This window comes from Sinohyriopsis cumingii, chromosome 3 (assembly GCF_028554795.1).
Source record: "Sinohyriopsis cumingii isolate HCF-2022 chromosome 3, ASM2855479v2, whole genome shotgun sequence".
Classification (NCBI taxonomy): domain Eukaryota; kingdom Metazoa; phylum Mollusca; class Bivalvia; order Unionida; family Unionidae; genus Sinohyriopsis; species Sinohyriopsis cumingii.
The window spans coordinates 122,837,212-122,855,969 of record NC_142963.1 but is presented as its reverse complement, the minus strand read 5'-3'; the positions used below and the strand labels follow the sequence as shown (position 1 = coordinate 122,855,969).

General features: G+C 34.4%; 1 protein-coding gene across 1 annotated transcript in view; it reads left to right on the top strand.

The window, feature by feature from the left end:
• The window catches only part of LOC149803755 (uncharacterized), a 76,349-nt gene extending 61,882 nt beyond the window's left edge, over positions 1-14,467 (top strand). The window contains exon 10 of the mRNA XM_089953524.1: positions 887-14,467. Within this exon, the coding sequence (XP_089809650.1) occupies positions 887-1,203 (317 nt within the window). The 3' untranslated portion in view covers positions 1,204-14,467. The remainder of the gene's footprint in view (positions 1-886) is intronic.
• The last annotated feature ends 4,291 nt before the right edge of the window (positions 14,468-18,758 follow it).

Here is an 18,758-nt window from a genome sequence, read left to right as displayed (position 1 = left end):
GAAAATGATGCTAATCAGAAATCCAATATGTCCATTACAGTGGCCATCATGATGTGGCTACTATTCAAATGGTGATCATACTGAGATTAAGTTTTCACCAAAATAGTTCTTATGATGTCAAGTTGGTCTTAAATGAAAATGATGCAGATCTAACACTAAATGACTTTCATACAAGCCATCTTGAAAATCATTTTAATGCTCAGAAATATTTGAGAAGGATTCAGCTGTTAAAAAAAGGAAATGGTCTTGTATTGGATTCCTGGATATTCTTTCTGGCCAGCAGGAAGTCACTCTTTTTGAGGTACCCATGTTTCAGCATGAAACCAGAAACAGGCCTTTGTAAATATTTACCAGAATTTGTTTAGTAATGGTGTGTGGGGTTTTTCCCCTGATAAGTGTGGTATATTTTCCAGGTATAGTGTGTTCTGTTATAAATATGTAACATTGTTTCATATATTTCCATCACAGTAATGTCATCCATGGAAATTTGTCCTGAAAGATGGTGGACATATTTATTAGGGCAGTTAAAGCTTTCAGTTAGAAAATATTGTTTAGTGCAATTTTAAATGCATGAACTTTGTAGATAATTACAGCAGATAAATGTAAAATATTTATGATAATGACTGGGTAAAAGAATTCAAAATCATGTTGGTAGAGTGTAGGACTATCAGATACATAAATTGGTTGATCAGCTTTAATTCATTATTGCAGAGAAAGCACTTCGACAACTGTCAACTGTATGACTTTCTTTGTAGTACCTTTTTTGGTAAGTTTTTGACTGACTTTTATCATTTACTGTTGGGTCACAAACAAGACATAAGTAATATATATTTGCTATAAATACCTTAAAACCAAAATTTTAATTTTAATTTTCAAATTTGTTTAGAGTCAGTGTTGAAGAGACTGAGAGAACCATTTGAGCAGAACATAAAAAGAAATCTTAATCCACTCTTCGGCTTGAGCAAGCCAGATGTTGAAATGCCAGGGCAGTCAACTCCTCAAAACTTGCACGAAGAACAAGGAAAGGATGGAGGAAATAAAACTGTGCATCTTTCTCTACGAAGGGGTAGGAGCAAAGAACATCCAGATTATACAACATTGGCAGGTCAAAGGTCTCAGTATGCTAAGGATAATGAGAAACCCAGTACAAGTGGATGGACATCTCCGCGAAAGAAGCAAAGAGTCTTAGAAAAGGTATCATAAACATGCAAGGAGTAATACTGACTGCACTTGCTGTGGATAAGTGCGTGATCATGTTTTATTCAAAGTTGAAGAAAACTGTGCTTTTATAAGATTCAGTTTTTATTTTTTAAGTTATTTTTTTTTCTTTTTTGAACAAAAGAATAACTGAATAAGTCTTTGCAGAAAAACCATTTATAATGGCAGTTTTGCATTGCCTTCTACTACTGCATTGCTTTCCTTTGCCGAGACTTTTTGTTCCAGTCCAGGCTAATTGTTCCCTCCTCCAGTTAGTATTGGAGGACCAGAATTGAATTAAACAAGATCCCACTCTGACTCGTTCGTCTCAGCTAACATACATATGCAGTACACATATGCTATATCACTTTATCAAAATTTTATGTTTTTTTTCTTTACAAGTCCTTTTGGCAATTTTCATAACTTTGTGTATCAATTCAGTGTTTATCACCTCAGTTCTTGCTTATCACACAAACAATCACACACACATGCATGTATACTGTGTTCTCATTAATTTTGAGTTTTTGTACCTTGCTTAGCAACCAGTGCTTCAGTAAATTTTATTTCCCTTCCCAGGTTAGTATTGTGTACCCAATTTTGGGTCCAGATTTGTTCTTTTATGTGAATTTTTATCTTTCCAAGAGTCACAGAAAAGGAAAGCAATGCAGTAGTAGCATGATCTATATTTAAAATTAGTTTTTACTTTCCTAAAAGTACATTTTGCTTGACTTATTTTGAATTCTGTATTTCTTTGGCCATGGTAAGTGGACTTGCATTGGCACATATTTTAGTTTGGCACAAGCCTTTGGAAACATTTCCATTCTCTTTTAATAACCTTTGTGTGGATTTAATGCAGTTAATAATAAGTCCATGTTATTTAGAGCATGTTAATCCATGTCAAGTTGGTAAATAAGATACACTTCTTTGAAACAAAGAATTCAAATAATTGTGATGTCTAGTTGTTTTCATAATAATCGTCAATGTTGGCAGGTAAATTATCCATTTTTTTTCATTAAAAAAGGGGAATGTTATGGGGAAAAAAATGAATGTGTTAATGGTCAGTCGATTGTCTGTTTTTTGTTGCCAGTCCTAGCACTTTTTTCCTCCAGGATAAAAGAAGAGAAATTTTTTTAAAAACAACCCAGAAATTCCCAAAATTGATTTTTGTAATAAATTGAGTTCATTTTGCCCCGTTTTTGAAACGCTTTGTACATTATATATACTAATTATTATGATATATATATCATGTAATAAAAATACCTACCTACCCTAATTTGAAAACCAGTGCAGTAGGAAAAAAAATGCTGGGTTTGGATTTAAGGTAGGCTTTTTAGGAACAGGGTTCCCATGTTACCGGGAAATTGGGAAAAAGTTGGGAGAAATGATAAAAAAAACCAGGAATTTTCCTCCAAACTTGATGCCCAAAACAATTACGTAATTACGTAATTGAGTTGTAACTGAACTGATCGTGAGTTACATTTATTGAGTTCTAACCAGAATATTAGGAGGTTGCAGTATGGATTATTTGGGTGCTTGCCATAAATATATTTGTTGAGACAATCCAAACGCTCAGTGGATTAGATTCATCTACTAGACTTTTTGTTTCACAGACAGCTCGATATCTGTATTTTTTTGTGTATGGAAAGTATGAAAACCAGTCTAGCATCACAAGAGGCCAACATGATGGCATTAAAGCATAGCTGCTTAGTGGATGGCCTTGCAATCTTAAACGTTAAATCCAGTTATACCTGCATGAAATCGATATGAAAATTATTTATTTTCTCTGAAATTGCGAGTATTAAAATTGTTATGTCTTTGATCTGCTGAAAGACGATGAAACTAATGCACTGATGAAATTTGAGCTGGTACTAGCAATTTCGATTGCTAGTCGCACAAGCACACAGAATCTCACAATCGTCATTTTCAAATATTGTAGAAACAAATATTAAATGAAAGTTATATACTGGTTGCAGTAAAAATACAAAAACGAAAGAGCACAAAATTCTCTATACATCCAGAGTTTTGTTGTATCACGTGACTACCACATTGACCTGTGCTCTCTCATGCAGGGAGCATAAGAAGCAGGGAACCAAACTACTCTGCTTGATGAATCAGACTGGCCAAGTTTGTTATAGTTGTTCTCTAAATAAATATGTTGAGAATTTTATGTTCTTTCTGGTTTTTACAAAAGGTCGCAGACTTTCATATAATATAATTAAAATTTTGTACAACGACATTAAAAAGGAGTTTGTTGTTGATATCACGTGACTGTTGGACTTCCGATGTCGTTGTTTGAGAGTTGTGAAGTCATGTGACTATTAACACAGATGGCGAGTACAGGGTCAGGTTTCATCTATGCCAAGTTTGATCTAGTCTGTCAGCGGATTAAAGACATAACGAATATAATACTTGCCATTTTTGAGAAAATAAATAATTTTCTTATTGATTTCATGCCGGTATAAGTTGTTGTAACATAGTTTGAATTTGCTATCCCCGCTTTTAAGCTATTTTATGCTGGCGGCAGATTCCAATTTTTTTATTTGTAATTGATCTGAACCCATAGTCCATCCTAAATGTCCAAATGTGAAAAATGGGGTTGGAATGTTCGGCGGAAACCCAGATTAAAAAAATGTTGAATCTCTGATCTGAACTTTGGTGCGAAACTATTACACAGTGACATGTAGCTTGAAGCGTTCGTTTCAGATCCTAAATAGAATTCAGGAGAAATGGGAAATTGTCATCCATTTTATTATATATTAAGAAACAATAAGAGCCCATGCATCAGTACAGGTTTTGGGACTGGTTTATTGAACTACAAGAAGACAAGATGATTTTACAGAAATTTCGGTCCTTGTTTATACAGCAGTATATAATTGTGAAGGTCTTTTGTCAAAATTTAAATCAACCCTTTTGTAAATGTCTTTAAGTGATGGAATTTTTAACCAAATTGTCTTAAGGAGTTTAGGTTGGTTGAAAAAATGTATTATTGGCACATAAATTCAGGGTTAAACTTTTTTTGTTACAAGATAAGATTCTCATACTTTGCATTTTTCTTTTTTCTTCATACTATGATAGGAAATGTTTACTTTGTATAACATGCACATATATTGCTCTAGAATTCTATAGAATTAAAGGTTTGAAAGGAAACAAAATAATGTATGCTAATTATGTTGTTTCCATGTAGCAAAATAATGCAGGTCAGCAAAGTAAAGTTAGGATTTGTATTCTGTACATTGAAATGGCTTTAAATGTCTATTTATAGGATTATAATAAGATTTATTTCGTGTGACTCATTTTGTGGTTTTGTACATGGTCATCTTTTCTGACATATATGTTTTGGAGTCTTGAAAGAGAAACATCTTCAGATTTGGAAAATACTTGTTTTATAAACCAAATGTTCTTTAATTCCATTCAGTAATGGTCATACGTTAACCTTGAAAAAATTAATTTCATCCTGGAAAAGACCTGGAAATTTATATTTAGAAAAGTGTGGGAACCATGAAAAAAAAAGGTTAGTTGGTTGACTAGAAACACCACTTTTTTTCCCCTCAACAGTGGGTTGTACTCCATCCAATAAATGTTTCCTATGCAGACTTTAATTGGGCTAATGATGATTACCCAGACCCATGGGTGAGTGGCACATTTTGTCTGGAAAATAGGTCATCTAGATGATCATATTTTGTTTCCTTTTTTAACATTCAGCAAAGGAACAATGATTTTGATGCCAACCCCAAGAACTGAACTAGATGAATTCTCCATTTAAAATTATTTGAACATTCAAATGATTTTCTTCGAGATTTTATGTTTTTATAACAAGAAAGATTAGTATAATTTTGTTAGTCAAAGGAGACTATGATAGTTTTGTTTTGATATTTTCATCTACAACGCACTGAAGCAGCTCCCAAAATTTTTGAACTTGTACTGTGTAATAATTGTGTTTAGTGCAAGACAAGTCACATGGGTCATGTATGTGCATATACTCATTTTAAATTAAATATAAATTGTTCTTTTGAAATTTAACACTAATCCAAAGTCTATTCAATCCAGACTATTGAGTGCTCTGCACCTTAACTGTCACCAAGAAACTTCCAGATGAAAATTATCTATTGCTTTGTACTTTTACAATGGTGGCAATGTGCTAAACTTGGGTGAAAAGAAGAGTGCATCAATTGGAATCGTCACAATTGAGGGTAGTACGAATTTATCAATTTGCATAGCTTTCATTGTGACACCACAGCATGACATTAAATCCAGATTGTACTGGATCACACCTTTTAGTTAATTTCGTCCAAAAATGTCTACATACTTTAACATTGATTTTGCCATATGCACCTCTTGGGTCATCTAAATAATGATCTTCCAAATGAAGTGAATACTTGTCACGTAAAGGTATGTAGACTCAAATTTTAAAAAATGACACCCATTACTGAAATGGTGTTGAATGCCTATATGACCCGGGTGACTTGTTCTATAATAGAGATCATTAATAACTCACCTGGATACAAGCTGCTAAAAGAAGGGGAGCCACCATTACTAAATGAAGAAAAATCTTTAAAATGAGTGCTAATTAGAATTTGAGCAAAGCTGACATAAAGCATACTGGCATGAAGACCATGCAAATTAATTTTGAGCAATATGATGCCAATCTGCTGTCAAATTTGGCCACCATTACTAAAACTAGAAAAACATTTAAATGACTTGTTCTCCAAAATCACTGAAAAGAATTTAACCAGATTTGAAAATGCTTCCTGGCACAAAGACTTTCAGATTTATATGAATGATGGTGATCTGTTGTCAGATACAGCCACAGTTACTAAAACTAGATAAAGTTTTAAATGAATTCTTATCTAAAACCACTGTTGAGAATTTGATCAAACTTGATAGAAAGCATCCTGGCATTTGATTTGTGTTCATTATGCCAATTTGCCATCAGATACCATCATTACTAACAACAGAGAAACCCTAAAATGGCTTATCAAAAACTGCTTTGCTATATTGGACAAAATTAACAGATGGCATCGTAACATACAAGTTTCAAGTTTATACTACTGAGTCTGATTTGCCATCAGATCCTGGCACCATTTTTAAAACGTTAAACATCTTTTTAAAACAAAATACAGAACAGAATTTGATCAGATTTGGAAAAAATGCACATTGGTATTAAAGGTCTTCTGCAATTGATTAAGATGTGCCGTCTTATATGGCCTCCATTACTGAAACTAGAAAAACTTAAAACAACTTCTTCTCCAGAATTGTTGGATAGAATTTGACCAGACTTGACAGAAATTACTCTGGCGTAATGGCCTATCAAATCTGTATAAATTATGCTGATCCACCATCAAAAGGGGCAACTATTACTGACATTTTTTATGATGCAGAATCATTCATAGTTTTTTAGGATGGTTTAACAGATAAATCATTATTGCATGGAACTGCATTCAATAGTTTTATGAAGTAGGCTGTATAACTGTATGTATATTTATGTGACAATGGTAAATTATAAGAACACATACATACTAAATTGATGTTCTTTTATCCCCTTCATGACAAATGGTTATTCCCCTTGTATATTTTAATGCATAATGTGTCAGAGTTTTTAGGATGATTATATAGATAAATCATCTGGTTTTACAGATAAATCATTATTGCATGGAACTGCATTCTCTAGTTTTATAAAATAGGCTGTAGAACTGTATGTATATTTATGTAACAGTGGTAAATTATAAAAACACATACATACTGAATTGATTTTCTTTTATCCCGTTAAGTTATTTACAGTGAACAGGTGAGGGACATCAGGCCCTAATAGGTCTCCTGTTTATATTTGTAAGTAAGATTTTCAATGGAATTGAAGAAGAATACTTTATATTCCGCAAATTAATTCCCAATAGCTGTTTTAAAAAAAATTGGGTGGGGGGCATTTATTAGAATACAGTAATCAAGCTAAAGTTATTCTTTTGATGTACTCTTATAAGGACCACATGTAGATGTGGGTGTCTTTCTTCCATTGAATTCAGTCATTGTTAATACAGTACATAATGATTAGTCCATTAACACATTTTCCCACTCAGCAGCTAGATGGAGTCTTTAAACTTGCCACCAAGCTATTGCATCACATATAACAAATACATGAGTGTCTGTGACTTTAGTAATTTATACATTGATATGTCCATTGTAAGAGTGTCATCAACTGAGACTGCTGCAGCATTTTGTTGTAATGAAGGTTTTGAAGCAGATAGATATTGAAAAGCACAGGTTGTACATTGCATTGTTGAAATGTTCTGTTCTTAAAAAAAGGGGTAGGGGGCATTAATTTGGGAATATACAGTATGTTGAGATAAATGCAGGTCTGGTGCACTAAATCAACACTTTTCTCAAAGAGTAAATAGTTAACAGAAAGATGGTTTTTTTTTAGTCTTTAACAGGCAATTATTTAATGGATAAAAATTAAACAGTTAACAAGACCCATGCTTTATATGGCTGATATAAAGTTCGATTTTTTCTCCTCCATTGTTTCTGTAACAAACATCTATTGTTGGTTATACATTTTTCTGGTTTTATAAAAAAAAATGACATTTGTAATTGTAAGTGCATTTATGCAGGATATTTTGGTCAGTTCCTCAGTTATAGTCACACAGGATAATTTGGTCAGTCCCTTAATTGCAGTCATACAGGATATTTTGGTCAGCCACACAGGATAATTTGGTCAGTCCCTTAATTGCAGTCATATGGGATATTTTGGTCAGTCCATTAATTGCAGTCACAAAGGATAATTTGGTCAGTCTGTTAATTGCACAAAAGATAACTTGCTTAGTCCATTAATTGCAGTCACACAGGATAATTCCTCTCAGAGGGCACATTACTGCTTTTTGGGCTTGCAACATTCAGAGGTATTATGTATGTTTAACAAGTCAAAATTTAATATTCATTTAGGGTAAAAGTGTTGTAGGAACTGCACAGAGCTGTTTATCTTTGCTTGCAAGTTCAGTCCAGCTGAAAACTGCACAGATCCAGATATACTGTTGCATAATGTGGTAGTGGCAGATCATGGTCTATGCATTTTATTAGGAGTAGCCAGTAGAACAAGCAACATGAACCCTGATATGCTGGTACACTTTGTGATGGTAGATTAGTATCTGTGTTGTTTGCAATTGGCTGTGTAAGTGAGTACATGTGGTTGTAGTCTTCAGATATGCATAAATTTTACCCTTTCACTAGAATCTAGCATTGTGCGTATCTTAGTTTTGCAAAATATCTCGTTAAAGAAAACAGGCTTTCCTGGCAACTATTTTAGGAGATGCATGCTATTAGTAATCTTATTACAAAACAATGACTGGTTGCCTTTGGTACATGTAGATCTTGTGGTTGACTATGATGCATGTAGGTCTTGTGTTTGATTATGGTACATGTAGGTCTTGTGGTTGACCTTGGTACATGTAGGTCTTGTGATTGCCCTTGGTACATATAAGTCTTGTGGTTGCCCTTGGTATATGTAGGTCTTGTGTTTGACTATGGTACATGTAGGTCTTGTGGTTGACTATGGTACATGTAGGCCTTGTGGTTGACTATGGTGCATGTAGGTCTTGTGGTTGCCCTTGGTACATGTAGGCCTTGTGGTTGACTATGGTGCATGTAGGTCTTGTGGTTGCCCTTGGTACATGTAGGTCTTGTGATTGACTATGGTACATGTAGGTCTTGGAGTAGTCACCCATAGATGCAGTGTAGAATTTTGTATCATTTTCATGTCAAGTCTTTCCATAATCAGAATGCCCAGGAGTGTATTTTTAAAAAAAACATACTTCCCTGGGTACCATGCTTGTTTAAGTTGAACTGCTCTAAATAATTCATATTGATTTTACTTGGATTAGTACTCGTAAGTCAGTCATATTATTTAAATTAGTATTAGGAATAGTAAGTCCATCATATCGTTTTAAGTAGTATTAGGAATAATAAGTCATATTGTTTTAAGTAGTATTAGTAATAGTAAGTCAGTCATATTGTTTTTACTGGGACTAGTAAAAGTAAGTCATTCATGTTGTTTTTACTAAGATCAGTAATGGGGGGGAAAAATGTGTGTTCCTGGTTGGCTGATTGTCCATTTTTCGGGTTGACCCTTTACACTTTTTCCCCACAGGGTAAAAAGAAAATTAAAAATTGAAAAATGAATTTCCAAAATAGATGTGTGCATCCAACTAAGCCAGTTTATGCAGTACTTGAAGCACTTAGTACATTATATATACTAATCATTATAATATGTATAATGTTTAAAAATAATACCTACCTGCCTACCCTAATTTTAAAACCAGTGCAATAGGAAACATATTTTGAGGTGGACCATCTAGTAGACCTTATGTTTTGCTTTTCAAATGCCGTGAATTCATTATTTGTCATGAGGTACCAGTTTTCATGGTTTTTTATGGCTGCTACCAAACCATGATATCCCAGTTGCTTCCTTTGTGGAAACAATAGGGGTTCTTAACCAATCCATGAAATTAAGTGCCAAAAGATCAATTATTGATACCCATGAAAATAAATGAATTGACAATACAGATGCAATTTAGCAAGACAAATGTGTTCTTTGGTTTTGTCATTTTGATGCTACTATCACACAGAAATTTGTGAATAAGTTACATTATTCAGTTTTAGATGATACTTTCTTTGACATTTTTTTAGTATAATACTGGAGTCCCTTGCAATATTGAAAACCTCTGTCTATACTAGTCATTTGTAACAGTTTGGTATGAGTTATGGTACCTTGGTATTCTTTTGATGCGGAAATTCATTACGGCAAGAGTCGTTGTTGTAAGGGACCACTGTACTTCATGTAAAGTCTTGTGTTCAATTTTATGAAGGCACTAAAAAAGCCCCAAAGCTTGCCATTACCTGCCTTTTTATCGATTTCAGTCATTTGTTTAAGTATAAATTGTTTTAATGAGTTAATGTAACATGTTGTTATTGTATTAGGTTTTAATTTTAAGACTGGTGGATACAAAAGGGAGTCTTTCATGTTTCCAAGAGAGAAGTGGACAGCTACATTGTCTTGTTCTTTAGGTATATACTTAAGTATGCCATATAAAAAAGTATCAATATCCTTGTATATGATTGTTTACATACTCTTGCAATTTGAGTATTTGACATAGATTCCTTAGATTAACCTAATGTCTTTGGTAACAGGAATATAACAAAAAGTCTCCCCAACTCCACTGCCACCCCCACACACTGGCAATGTTACTATAGTCCAGTAAATCAGTTAAGAGTAAAATTGTGTTATCTAAATGTGTTTTCTTCATACTATATTTTGTACATTTTGTATTTTCTATGGCTCTTGTCACACTAATTTAGCCTAGACAAAACATAGGTATTACTCTTTCTGCTGCCACCAGTGGCATTGGTATTGATTGAATTTTGGGTATGCATTTGTCTGTATGGTCAGAAGTTCCAAACCCTGGATGGGATAGCAGTTATATTGGGACTATAGAATCAGAAGCTTTACTCTTTCAGATCCATGTACTCCTACCCTCCAAAATTACAGAGAAGCTTGGTCATATTACATATCTTGTTTAAATTTTTTGTTCAGAGGTTTTCTAGGTATTGTCAGTAGGCAGCAGAATCAGAAAGCTCTGTCCATTTTATCCATGCACCTTTAACTTCCTTATTACCCTCGGACAAGGTCAAGGACATTTGAAATCTTGATTAAGTTTAGGTTCAAGTTTTTCTCGTTACATGTAGGTAGAGGTCCCAAAACCTTGTGAGTGTTAGATATAATACTTGGAATGTAGTATTTGGGAACTTTATCCCTTCATGTCCATGCAGCTTAATCCTCACTCTGACACAGATGCAAGGTCATTTAAAATTCTTGGTAAAGTGTTTAGAAATGCTTCTTTGGTCATCCTATCATTCATTTCTCCTTTTTGTCCTGTACACAATTTTGTTAATACCAATTGTCCTGCAGATTATTCAGAAACTTGAACAATATTATGGTCATCACCCAAAGGTGAGCATTTTGGCAAATCAGTTGTTGTCCACTTTATTTACTCCTGAATGCACTGTATGACAGAATCTTGTGAATATAGTACACATTTTTCAAATGCATTGCCAGACCACTCCATTGGCCTAGTGGTTCAAGCATCCGCCTTGGATGTGGGTTTGAACCGTGGATGAGTCATACCAAAGACTTATAAAAATGGTACTGACAGCTGCCTCGCTGGGTGCTCAGCATTATGGGGTTAGTGTTAGAACTGGTTGGCCTGGTGTCAGGATAATGTGATGGGTGGGACATGATGCTGCATTTCTGCAGCATAATCCCCCTGTGCTAGACATCAATGTAAATCCACACACACTCAAATGCATCACCATGAAATATGGGTATTGGTATCATCATTTGAAACTATACATACAGACAACTACTGTGATTTTTACTCGAGTTCTTGTGTTTTGATTTTAAGCAACTTAATAGTGTATGAAAAAAATCTTGTGGACACAACCAGTCTCACTTTGTGGGGTTTGTCATTAAAACTTGTACATGATGTTATGATCTGGTGATATACAACTAGTCACACAATTTTTGACAGATCACTTTGAAACTTGGTGTATATTGTGGCCATCATGTTCGATTCCACAATTGTTGCAAGATTTATCGCCCATTTTTTTTATACTTAAAGCTGAATGCAGTGCATGATGGATTTTGTAACATAGCCAGTCTCATATTACTGCCTCATATGGCTGTAAGACCATGTGTGCTTATGGTATGGCTCTGTCTCCATTGTCCATCCATAAACATTTGCTTGTTACTACATGTATAATGGAACCTGTTTTTTTTTAAATCCAATTTTGTTTGTAACAGGAATAGACTTATTTCAATCACATCTCAAACAGGTTAGAATATGAGTGAGATACATGCATCTTAATGAGGTTATCTTGTGTCTGACTGAACTTGTTCCCACTCTAGAGATCATACTTTTGATCTAAATTTGATGAGACTTTAAATATATGCTTGTATCATTAAAATTTCAAACCAGTTCATGAATGAGATCTTTGCATATTAATGAGGTGAACTTTCATCTTTAAGCTTGTTTCTACTTTTGTCAGGGTCCATATTTTGATTAAACTTAGACTATAATGCTTATATCACGAAGAACCTTGAGAAGTTTGATAATAAGTGTGATACATGCTTATTAATAAAGTCATCTTGCATCTGATTGGCTGAGCTTTTTTCCATTCTAGAATCCTTAGCAAGGCAGTCATGTATCAAATTAGCTGGGCTTGTTACCACTCTGGAGTCAATATTTTTCATTAACTTTTATCAGAATTGGAGTATAGGCTTTGTATGATCAAGATATTGCATCAGTTCAACAATGAATAAGATCAGTGCGTACATAGGACGTGTTCTTGCATCTAATCAGCTGAATTTGTTGCCATTCTGGAAGTCACATTTCTGACCCAATTATAATCCACTTTGGCTTGTATCCTCAAATTCATGGGAGGGTTCAATAATGAGCAAGATATTGAATGATTTTTATTATGAGTGAAACTTGTGCATATTTATTGGTTGATCTTGAATATGATTGGCCAAGGATTTGCTACCACTCTAGGGACTGAATTTTTGTTTGGATTTTGATCAGACTTGTTCTTTAGGTCTGTGTCATCAAGATTTTGGTTTAGCTTGTTTATGTGATTACAAGTGAAAATAACACATATTCATGATGTGGCCTTGCAGCTACTTGGTTGAACCTGTCAACACTAGGAGCTATGTTTCTGATGATCAAAGTAGTTAAATAGTCGTATGATCAAGATGCTGGATGAGTTTCATTATGAAAAAGATCTTTGCATATTAGTGAGGTATTTTGTTAATCTTGATGGATAACCGTTACAATCCTGGAGACCAAATTCCAGTCATATTTTGCTCCATCTTGATTAATAAGCCTATATTGCCATAGACACATTCAGTAATGAGATCTGAGAATATTAACAAGATGCCTTGCATCTAATCGACTGTACTTAAAACCTCTTAAGTTCTAGGGACTATATTTGTCATCCACTTTATGTATAACTTGGTAAAAGTGTTTATAACTTCAATAATCTTGGATGGTTATAATCAAGGTTCTAGACATGTGTATGTTATAATCAAGATTCTATACATGTTTATTAAGCCTTTTTCTTTAGAAAGAAATTGTATTGGGATATAGTAAAATAGGTAGAATCAACATACACATAACGTAAAGGTTGGGAGATTGTATAGGTTATATTCTTAGAATACTTCATAATCATGCTTAATGAAATGATCGATGTTGAGATTATTTACAGTGAGCAATATCACCTGTTATTGCAAAAGACTTTTATGATTATAGCCTACCTGCAACTTTCCAATCAGTTTACAAAGCAACATTCACCCCTTCCTCAACCTATCAATCAACAAATGATTATCTTAATATTCTGCATTAAAACTAATGCTAGATTCACTATCTGTAATGAGGGTGTCTTGTGGAATAGCCACTATTGGGAAACAATGTCAGGGAGATCAGTTACCTTATGTACTCGCTTATAAGACTGGTCCATCTGTAAACAGCACATACCCAGATCAGACATTGCAAAATGAGCTGTACCTGGATCTATGCAGTTTGTTAAGACTAATCAGAAAACAAATACCATAGACCCTGATCTGCAGGACATTATGCTATGGCAGATTAGGATCTTTGTTGATTGCAGTTTGACCTGATTTTATACGCAAGTATATACAGTAGTTGAGGGGTTATGGGCAATGGCCCGTTGATAAAAATGTGTCTGAATAGCTAGCTAATTGGCTGTTGTATTGTTGAATAGTATGTACACTTCTAGCCTATGCACAAGTTACTGCTGACCTTTCTAGCTGTAAACAACTGTTCTTTCAGACTATTGTACTTTGCATAACAAAATTTTAATTTTTATGTTCACCATAACACTGGTAGGGTTAATAAAATTACTTTTGTCTATGTATAGGTCCTTGTGTCTCATTGAGTTTTGTTCTAATATTAAGGGACCTAAACTTGTGAAAATGATAGAAAAGTATGTGAAATTCATTATACATTGGCCCCTATTTAGCTTTATTAACAGGGCAAGTCACTATGGTTTTAAACATTTATCTTGAGAAAATTTTATTCTAAATTGATTTACTGAAGTGTATTTTAGGTAGCTAAGAGTGCCATGTGAGTATGAACTTGGGCTTTTGTCATCCATCTGTATCATATAATAAAGCTAAAAGTTTGCCAATAAATGATTTGAAAACCAAACAAAATCATCTTACTTATTTAACCCCATTTACAGGGCTGATGTTCATGACTGCACATTTCATATGCAGTTTAAATTGCCATTTGAATACAGTAAGTCACTGATATTTTCTGACTGCCTATTCGTGCATTTACATATCATAAACTGTATGTACTTACTTATGAGTTCAACTGCAAACTGCACAGACCCAGATCTGCCATTGCATAATGCACTGGCAGATCTGGGTCTGTGCAGTTTGTTAGGAGTAATCAGTAGAACAAACAAAATAGACCCTGAACTGCATTATGCTACGACAGATCAGGATCTCTGCTGTTTGCAGCTGGACTTAATTTATAATTTAGTATATAAATTTTCTTTAAATGATTTTTGGCAAGATTGGATCCATACCAAATGAAAATGGTGACATTCTGTTATCCTATATGGCCTCTAGTGGCAGCCATCATGAAAATCTTGTGGTCGCTACTCCTCTGGAATTGAAAGTCAGAGTGATAAGGAGATAAGAAGGCTTCAGATATTGTCTATAATTGGTCCTAAATTAAAATGGTGCCAATCTGATATTCAATATGGCTGCCACAGTGGCTATCTAGAAAATTTTATCATTCTCTCATCGGTAGAAAAAGCTCCTGAATGGACTGTTATATTGAAAGACGTATGAAGTCTGAATCAAAAGACTTATCCTGTTTAGTTGCTTCTAAATGAAAATTATGTCAGACATAACGATATGGTCCCCATACTGGCCATCTTGAAAATCCTATCATTAATTTGTTAACTAGGATTTTTGAATTTTTTTTAACAAATCGTCAAGGAATCGCAAATATTGTAATTTATTTGCAGTGTCGATGCACAAGTTAATAAATAAGCAAGGAATATTCAAATTTGGTGACGTCATCAAACCTCTGATGGTTTGTATCATTTTCGCCTGCAATTCGAGTAGAAAACACATTTTGAAAGTTATTTCTTAATACATCCTAATAAAACAACTTCCAGGTGATCTTCCAATAACATGATGCCTAGTTGTGTTAGAAACATCATTTTTCATTGGCTATTTGGGTCGTGCATGAGCAGAAGAGCAAAAGTTTTAGTTTTTGCTGTTAATTTTTGCTTAACAGACCCATTATTTTCGTATCGAGACCACTCTTTATTCCAAATGCCCATCTTATCCTACAGTCTACTTTTTGCATGGTTTATCTGTCTGCAGTTCATATCGGTCTGCCTTAGATCTGAGACCAAAAAGTATAACATCCGGACACAAAATCGAGTCCAAAAAATGGGGTTTTTCCCTTTGTAGTGCAACTAGAAATTCCAGATTTGGTATCATTGTAGAGCTACATTTGTCTACCTTTCTACAACACCACCCACTTTGGTGTATCATACATGACCTTGACGCTACAGAGCTCGGCAGTAGGCTACTAACTCCTGCCACGTAAACCCGTCACTAGGGGTTAATGTGTTAACACAACTCTTAGATGGCTGGTCATATTGACATTGTGTTTTTACCAAAAGACATAATTTCCAGTTGGTCCTAAAGGAAATAGTTCATCTGATAATCAGCATGTACACCATGTCAGTCATCTTGAAAATATTGTTATTATTGCTCCACTAAATGGGAAACAATGTCAGGGAGATCAGTACATTTGAAACACCCCACTGTATTATAAATATACTGACAATTGGTTGGTGGGCTTAGTCATAGATTTTTAAAGAAACGAATACGTGAACAATAAACAATTGCCTCCTGTGGAGTGTTTTTGATGAAACAAGCAGATTATATTTGAATACACCCATATTTAGCAATGATATATGAAAATATGACGGAAAGATATAATTATTATTATTGTTCATGGTAGCTTCTAACCTTTCAGTAAAATGGACTGTCTCACACGCCTCCACAAGAAACTCAATGTATATATTGTTTTATTTCTCATATGTTGGTCATTTCCTGGTCAAAGTATTTCAAGGAAGAAGTACTATATAACTAAATGTATATTAAAAGTAACATTGATAGAGAATATGATTATTAGAATATATTTTTGGAAATGGACATCAACATAAAAATTTATAAAAATATTTCTTTTTCCATCTATCAAAATTGACACAAGCCTTGTGCAAACAGCATTCATGCAACCAGTTGAAGCAATTGGTATAATAGTAAAATTACTATTTTTGTAGGGGCTCCGAGTGGATGAGTGGTCTAACGTGCTCTCCATCATGGATTGCTGCCATCTCCTCTGTCTTCGGTCTCGGCCAATGTGGATATGTGAGAAAGCTTGCCGGTAGCTTCTCGTGGATCGGTGGTTCTTTCTGAGGTTTTCCCGGTTTTTTTCTCCACCATTAATACTGGCCGCCATGTATAGTCTGTCTTGTGCTGAAAAATGGCGTTAAACTCTATAAGAACCACCAACCTTCAAGAAGCTACTGGCAAGCTTTCTCACATACCCATATTGGTCGAATCCTAGACTCAAACCCACGCAGACAGAGGTGAGATGGCAGTGATCTGTAACAGCGCTTTAGACCACTCAGGGCCCCACTTTTGATATTGCAAGTTTTAGTGTATATAAAGTGCTACAACTCTATGGTCTTAAAAATATCACTCATCTGTTTGGACAGATAAGTAATCAGACATGGAGTAGAACTGATTCACATGAATCAACAGCTGGTCTTTGTTATGTGTTCACTAGGGTTCAAGTTCAACTTGAAAAATACTCTCCGAGAAGTCACGTTTCCTCTTGGCAACTGTACCAACGTCTTGTATATGATAAATACTTATTATGTGTTGAATACAAATACGCCATATGCATTAAACATATTCATGCATACTATCATAAAGAAGCAAATTCAGTAACATATTCATGCATACTATCATAAAGAAGCAAATTCAGTGTTGCAATGTTAACCTAATTTCCATCCACATTAAAATGCAAAAGAGCCCACTTTTACTGATTGAATATGGTTCACTTCACTGATATATGGTGCTTACCTGATCATTCTATAACTTTTAATTTGTCATCTATATCAGCCTGTAACAAATCATAATTTGACCTGTTTCACAATACCTAACCTTCCCACTTAATAGTCACCTACATTTTCTGAGTGCATGACTGCACGTGATATTTGTGACATGTATACATATTAAATTGAAGAAGAAAAAAAAAACTATAAAAAAAAGAATAAATATATCCTGGAGTTATTCTTCAATAACAAATAATATTGCAATCGCCATCACTTTTTAGAACCACTTAGACCAACATGGTGTTCTCCGCCTCTTTTTTCTCTTACATAACTGATAGTGCCACCTGTCACGTCATAAAAAAGGATGGAGAACAGATTGCTGGTGTACATGATATACAGCAGCACAAATACCAAGTTCACTGATAATAATTAATAATTAAAAGAATAAGAATTAGCTTTTCTTATACTTTACTGGTTTGGTTCCTTTATTTTACTTACTTTCAGATCATAGATTTTTAACACTTCCACACCCAAATTTAATATCAAGAGATGGTAATTGTTGATATAGGTTCCATATCCTGTATGATACCTTTCCTTGATATTTTCATGCATCATGATCATGATCTAAAAAACACAGTAATATGTTGCTGCAAATTGGGATCCAATGATGAAAAAGAATTGTTACATATAGAACTTTGACAATGCTTATGTACGTACAGTAATGTAAGATACACAAAAAGCGTCAAGAAACAACTTGCTAGTTTAGTGTGTATGCTACGTAAGGTCATCAAACATGGTAATTATTTCTGGTTAAATAAGATCATGATTTTAATCCCCTTAAGTGATAGATCTAGATTTTTTTGAAACCTTGGAACTACACGCAGTACAAGGCAGAGAAATGTTACAATTTTACAGTCATAATGCCACAATGTCTGCAGTGTGGCAGTTATAGTTATGTCTAGCACTGGGGCATCATGCCGCAGACATATTGCATGTCCCACCATCACATTATTCTGACACCAGGCCGACCAGTCCTAACACTAATGCTGAGCTCCAAGCACGGTAGCTGTTAGTACCATTGTTATAAGTCCTTGGTATGATGTGGATTGAACCCACAACCGTGGCAGATGCTCTAACCACTAGGCCACCAGAGTAGTCTATTGGCTGAGTAGTTTCACTCTGAAGCCTCATTACACCTGATGATTCGAGACTTCACAGATAGTATTTTTCATGATACATGTGCATGTTTGCATCTGTTTGAAGCTAGTTTCAAAGAAGTGTTGCATTCATTTGCTTTGATGACACCTCAATTTTGATTATTCACATTCCTAACCAAAACAATTTCACAG